The sequence below is a fragment of the Danaus plexippus genome, chromosome 20, assembly GCF_018135715.1.
Source record: "Danaus plexippus chromosome 20, MEX_DaPlex, whole genome shotgun sequence".
NCBI lineage: Eukaryota > Metazoa > Arthropoda > Insecta > Lepidoptera > Nymphalidae > Danaus > Danaus plexippus.
Genome location: NC_083550.1, coordinates 3,326,806 through 3,332,555, shown reverse-complemented (window position 1 = coordinate 3,332,555; position 5,750 = coordinate 3,326,806). Strand labels below are relative to the sequence as shown.

At 29.1% G+C, this 5,750-nt stretch overlaps 1 protein-coding gene across 4 annotated transcripts; it reads left to right on the top strand.

The window, feature by feature from the left end:
- The first annotated feature begins 1,239 nt into the window (after positions 1-1,239).
- LOC116773799 (deoxyuridine 5'-triphosphate nucleotidohydrolase) lies at positions 1,240-5,750 on the top strand. 4 transcript variants are annotated; one of them, XM_032666275.2, is made up of 4 exons: positions 1,240-1,510; positions 4,527-4,664; positions 4,786-4,922; positions 5,496-5,750. In XM_032666275.2, exons 2-4 carry the CDS (start codon positions 4,561-4,563, stop codon positions 5,696-5,698), a joined length of 444 nt encoding a protein of 147 aa, XP_032522166.1. In that variant the 5' UTR covers positions 1,240-1,510; positions 4,527-4,560; the 3' UTR covers positions 5,699-5,750. The 4 variants fall into 4 exon arrangements, with proteins under 4 accessions (XP_032522166.1, XP_061379685.1, XP_061379684.1 ...); XM_061523701.1 differs by lacking the exon at positions 1,240-1,510 and adding an exon at positions 4,008-4,026; XM_061523700.1 differs by lacking the exon at positions 1,240-1,510 and adding an exon at positions 4,051-4,163.

Sequence of the window (5,750 nt, the reverse complement as noted above, 5' to 3'; positions counted from 1 at the left end):
GCTCTCAGAGGCCAGTTATGGATTTTGAACCAATCGCGACGTTAATTCGGACCGGTATGAAAACAAACATGTCCGATGTCGTTCGCTACGTCTTGCTCTATATGGTATCTATCTGCATAGACGCGTCACTTCACTCACTCTTTAGCTGTTTTTTATCAATAAATGTAATGTTTTCATCTATCTGCGCGATTGCTCTTCGGTCACTTTTTTATGACGACGCGATCATTGTTATGAAACCTAATCCGTTTATTTAACGATACATTGATTTTGATTAAGTAGAGCCACTTAATACTGTATAAGATAACTATTTGTGTTACATTCAAAATAGTTTGTTTTATTATTTGAAGATAATAAGAAAATTATTAACTGTGGACATAATTCATATTTGATTATCTTAAATTAATCGTGATTGCTAAGAAGTATATTTATTTTATAAGATTTACATTTTAGTCATTATAATTTTAAAGTAATTAAAACTATAATAATATACTCACTTTAGAAAGTTTTTTAGAATAATAGATTTTATTAAACTTATTTCAAATTTATAAACAACGGCTACATTTGTATTTGTTGAATAGCTGCATAGCGGTGTGTATTTTTACAATAGAACATAATACATACCTACCATTAAATATGTATAGACTCTACCCGCACCCTACTTACAATATACCCCTAAACTCTACCGGTCGATCATGCGTATAGGGCGGAGAAGGGATGCAAAGGGAAGAGCACCGCTACTTTAACCCTAACAATCCATAGTTATATGTACACAATCGAATGGTGAACAAATAAAATCTAAAAATGATAAAAATTATTATATTTGAAAGAGCGGTAAATTCAATACTGACCTCTAGCGTGAATTATGAGAACGAAAAGTTCCTTACTGAAACACTTCCTGAAATACATAGAATGTCCTTAGTAAGATTTCATTCCGATCGAAGCGAAACTGATCACAATCACTTATTCAACTCATTTTCACTTAAAACTCTTGTTTTTTTCACTCGTTATACTGTTACACTGTGTATTCATGATGTCTCTATTAGTAAACAACAATTTGTGTATAAATATTGTAGTACGAGTATTATTTACATCACTTTCCTTGCACTGGTGTTCGTGCGTGAAACTGTAGTAACGCGACTGGCGAAGAGACGGCGCGCATGCCGCAAGGGACACGGTGTAAATATAAAAATGGACAAACTCCCCTTCTGGGGACTCACCCAGATGAATCACAGTAATTCACAAAAGTCTCTAGTAGCAGCCGAGCTACGTTCCAATACGATGCAACGCCGAGTGAATAAAACTTCGTGTATCGCGCTAGTTTGAAATTTGAATTTGAGCGGTATGAATTAATGTTAACTTCCGTGTACTTGACAAAATATTGATCGACGCGTCTCCCGCCTTCTGTGGACATTTTTCACTGAGACCAATTTAAGGATGCTGGATTATCGTTGTGGATCAGCCGCTCTCGAGCCGTATTGTGCCTAAATGTAAGACAGACCCCGCGTAGCAGGTAGATTTTTTTGTGTTATTTGGGACCGTTTGCTAGGTAAAAAATAATGATTCATACCTAATTCTTGACAACTAATTTGAATGTTAAAGGTAAAGACGGTGCAACCAAAAAAAACATTGACTAATTTAGTCCGTAATAAAAATAAATTGTATTTATAAATAAATATTTTCGAAGTTATATATACATAGATATATTTTTTTTATTAAAATAATATCTTAATAAACACTTTTGTATGATAATCGAAAAAAACAATGTTTTATTATATTCAATGTGTTTAAATATTGTTAGTTCGAAATAAGTAGGTAGGTATATTATGTTACAATTGATATTTAATAATATTAAGTTTAAATAATTTCATTATCTTTTTTTTTATATCGTGCAAAATTAAATGTAGGTGTGTTGAATTGTTAATGCAAAAATAATATTCAAATGAGCTGTGATCGGTTGGCATTTCAATAAAATGTCCTTTTTATGAGTTTCGTATGAGGTTTGAACATAAAAATATCATTCAATATTGGAACATAAAAGTTTTTTTTTTATTGGCGGCTTTGTTGCATCGATATTAATCGATTCTAAATAAATATTTTCTTGTTTATCAACTCAAAAGGAGTTCTTTTCGTCTTTAGATCAGACGTTAATATATTTTTTTATATATATAAAAAAAAAAACTAATGTGGAAATTTTCTATCACCTATAAAAGTTCAGCATTAAAAACTTATTGAATGGTGTTAATTATTATTTAGCCATGCAAAATTTATTCTGTTTTATTTACAAACACTGACGATCGATTGTATATATATATATATAATTGTTTTATGATAACTGGCTAGTGATTTCAAAATAATATGTGCAAATTATGAAAAATATATTATTGAATTGAAATATTTATTGCTATTCTGATAAGAACATGAACTCTGTATGCAAGCGCTAGTTTCGATTAATGTAATACTACCTTTTTACTTTTTTTAAACATTGAAAGATATTTTCTTGCTTGTTTAGTATAATAAAAAAGTTTTTATTACACCAGCTGTCAATCTTATCTTATTCAATGCGATAATTTGACTGAAAACCAAACAAGTCTGAGAATATAAATCATGTGTCTTAATTGGCGTAATAAATAAGAAAAAATATATAAATATGGTAGTCATTTTCTTTCTTAAAATTTATACAAATATAATTTTTTACAGCTCCACTATGATTACTTTTATCATTTACGTGAAATATTAATATAAAAATATTTATTTTACGGGTTTTCTCATGGAAAGTTTAGCAGATGTTTTTTTTAACTCATTATTTTATTTTTATTATAAGGGCGCAACTTTTTAACAACCACTTATTAGAAATGTTAACTAACCTAACCTTCTCCGTCTTTTTTTTATTTCATTAGAAAATGATCTTCAACTGGTCTTATACCGTTTTGAAATTTTGTACATAAATCTTTTAGGCCATTCGCCAGTTTAAAGTAGCATTTATTTTTTCCTAGCCAAGAGGCACTCGAGGCATGTGGTACTTAAAATTGCAGTAAATTGGTAAGACCTGGGTGATCGGCATGACCTGATTTCGACCACCAATGTCACAAAACGATCACCATAACACTATGACGATTATTTGGTTTCGATGTGTTTTGTAATTAAAAAAATAAATAAACTCAGTTTAATCAAACTGGTATTCTGCATAACTCCTAAAAGCTTTTTCATTTCATTTGTCACTCCTACTCTCTTTTCTGTCGCTAAACTTTACTGAAAACTTTTTTTACCTTAACATTCTTTAACAATGGACATTACCCATATCTTTTATTTATTCTTAAAGGTTTACATCTTTAAAAAATAATAATTGTATTCCACCATTTCGTCTACCTGTGATCTTGGTTGCTATAAAGTTATCTATCGTGTAAGTAATAAAGTACAAAAATTTCAAATGTAATTATAGAAGAGATCCGATAAGCAGAGGTTAGTTTTAAATTCTACTATATCTTGATTACATATTATTTTGTACTGCTTTCATCTGCGATCATTTTTCAAGACAAATTTTTACTCAGTATCGTCAAATTCTTTTGTTCGAGAATAATAATATAAATTTTAACATGTTACACAGAAGTTATAAAACGTCACTTTTTGTTAGAATATTAAATAATAGAAGACATATTTTTATGAATTATTATTACATACAGTTTCATTTTTTTGGAAAGAGCAACACCCTGATTTACCTTTCTAATACCAACTTATCATCTAAATTCTAATGGATCACAGACAAAGACTTTCTATTTTATGTATACGTATAACGTATTATCTATGAAGTACCTCACGTTAACTTTCCTTCACACCTATCCTAACTGTCAATTCATTCAGATTTATACTCAAATTAAATTTTCTTACTTGTGGCATATACTTTTCTGTTTTATTTTTAAACATTCTTAATAGTTTAATTAACAATTGACAGTTTTAGTAACAGTTACTCATACTGTAATATTCAATCTGTGCTGTACATAAAAAAATTAAAAAATTTTAACACAAAGAGTACGATCTTTTTTTTGCTGTTTGTCCTTTGCCATTTAATATAACAATCGTTTAAACAGTCGCTTATTATTTTGTTGGAGACCATTTACAAATTAAATTTTTAGTTATATTACTAACTCAATCAAACACATAAAGATGTAAGCTGTTTAAATAATATTAATAATAGGATACAAATTTTTTAAACAATCTATAACAGATATAGTAAGTTCGACATAAATATAATCTGTGTTAAAATCGGAAATGTTAGGAATTGGCGCGAGATTATTATTCTTTTATATGTATTAAGCGTGCCTCTTTGTGCTTTGAAGACTACATCACTGCAGTTATTTATTGAAATTTAGAACATAAATCGACTTGTGACATAGCTTCTTTGTAAGAATAGTTCTTTTTCTCAGTTATTTATCATACTACAACTTTAATCTATTTCTTATTCTAACATTAGTAAGTAATACTCAATTGTTTTTATCTTCAATTAACTTACAAATTATAATTCTGTTTAGGTGGTCGATCTTAAAGAAATTAATATCAGTGAATATGCCTACCGAAATGAAGTGTGTCCTGAAATTCACCAGGATCAGTGAACATGCATTCCCTCCTGTAAAAGGCTCAGATAAAGCAGCAGGTTTTGATTTAAAAAGGTACGAATGCATATACATATATTTATAAACCATTAATACACTATTTCAACATGTGTTAAGTTGTCACACATATAAATTTATTGTGAAGATTTATTTAACACCTAATATATTTCAAACTTAGTGCCTATGACTATATTGTACCTGCACGTGGAAAGGAACTGATTAAGACTGACTTGCAAATAGAATTGCCATCTGGATGCTATGGTAGAGTGGCTCCTCGATCTGGATTAGCTGTTAAAAACTTTATTGATGTTGGCGGTGAGTTATTCAAGGCATCATTTTTTTTACAAACTACTCACAAGCACTAGGTATATTTATTGGCATAAGTCAGGCAGTTGCAAACAGTAGAAATTATAAAATTTAAAATAGTTCCAATACATATGATTTGATTAATAAACTAATGATAAGAGGTCAATGTATGTATTTATTTCTGTTAAATATAGTGGTGTGCACTACTCAAATATTTTTCTATTTTATTAATTAAAAAGTTCAAACAGGGTCGCAATACTATTATGTAACCATTTTTATTTGTTTTATTTACCTCTATTATTTTCTTTACCATTTGTTCTTTATGATTTCTTACTAATGTAGAGTTCCTATAATTGTGTTCTAGCAAAGATCAGGTAAATTATCAATTTTTGTCAAATTCAAATTAAACTTAAAGTATACGGATTATGGATATTATTGTGCATTGGCATTAAGGTTTCAAATCTTAAGAGATTTTGAACATGTTTTATATATCAGTCTTAAATATTTAATTCTCATTTAAATCAATAAATTCTTTATTAAATAACGAGCATAAATCTTCAATGTAAATGTACTCTATTCCAGCTGGTGTTATCGATGAAGATTACAGAGGCAATGTCGGGGTCGTATTATTCAACCACTCCAATGAGGACTTCAAAGTCAACAAAGGTGACAGAATTGCCCAACTAATATGTGAACGTATATATTACCCTGATTTAGTAGAAGTTTCGAATTTAAGTGAAAGTAAAAGAGCAGACGGAGGATTTGGTTCAACAGGAATTCAATAAATTTTCATGTGATATTTATATTTAAGGCAGTATTAATAAACACTTTTGCAAA

Coding starts and splice junctions, on each gene's coding strand:
- LOC116773799 (XM_061523700.1), top strand. Junction 4,665..4,785: donor GCAGGTTTTGATTTAAAAAG/GTACGAATGCAT, acceptor TTTCAAACTTAG/TGCCTATGACTATATTGTAC. Junction 4,923..5,495: donor AAACTTTATTGATGTTGGCG/GTGAGTTATTCA, acceptor ACTCTATTCCAG/CTGGTGTTATCGATGAAGAT.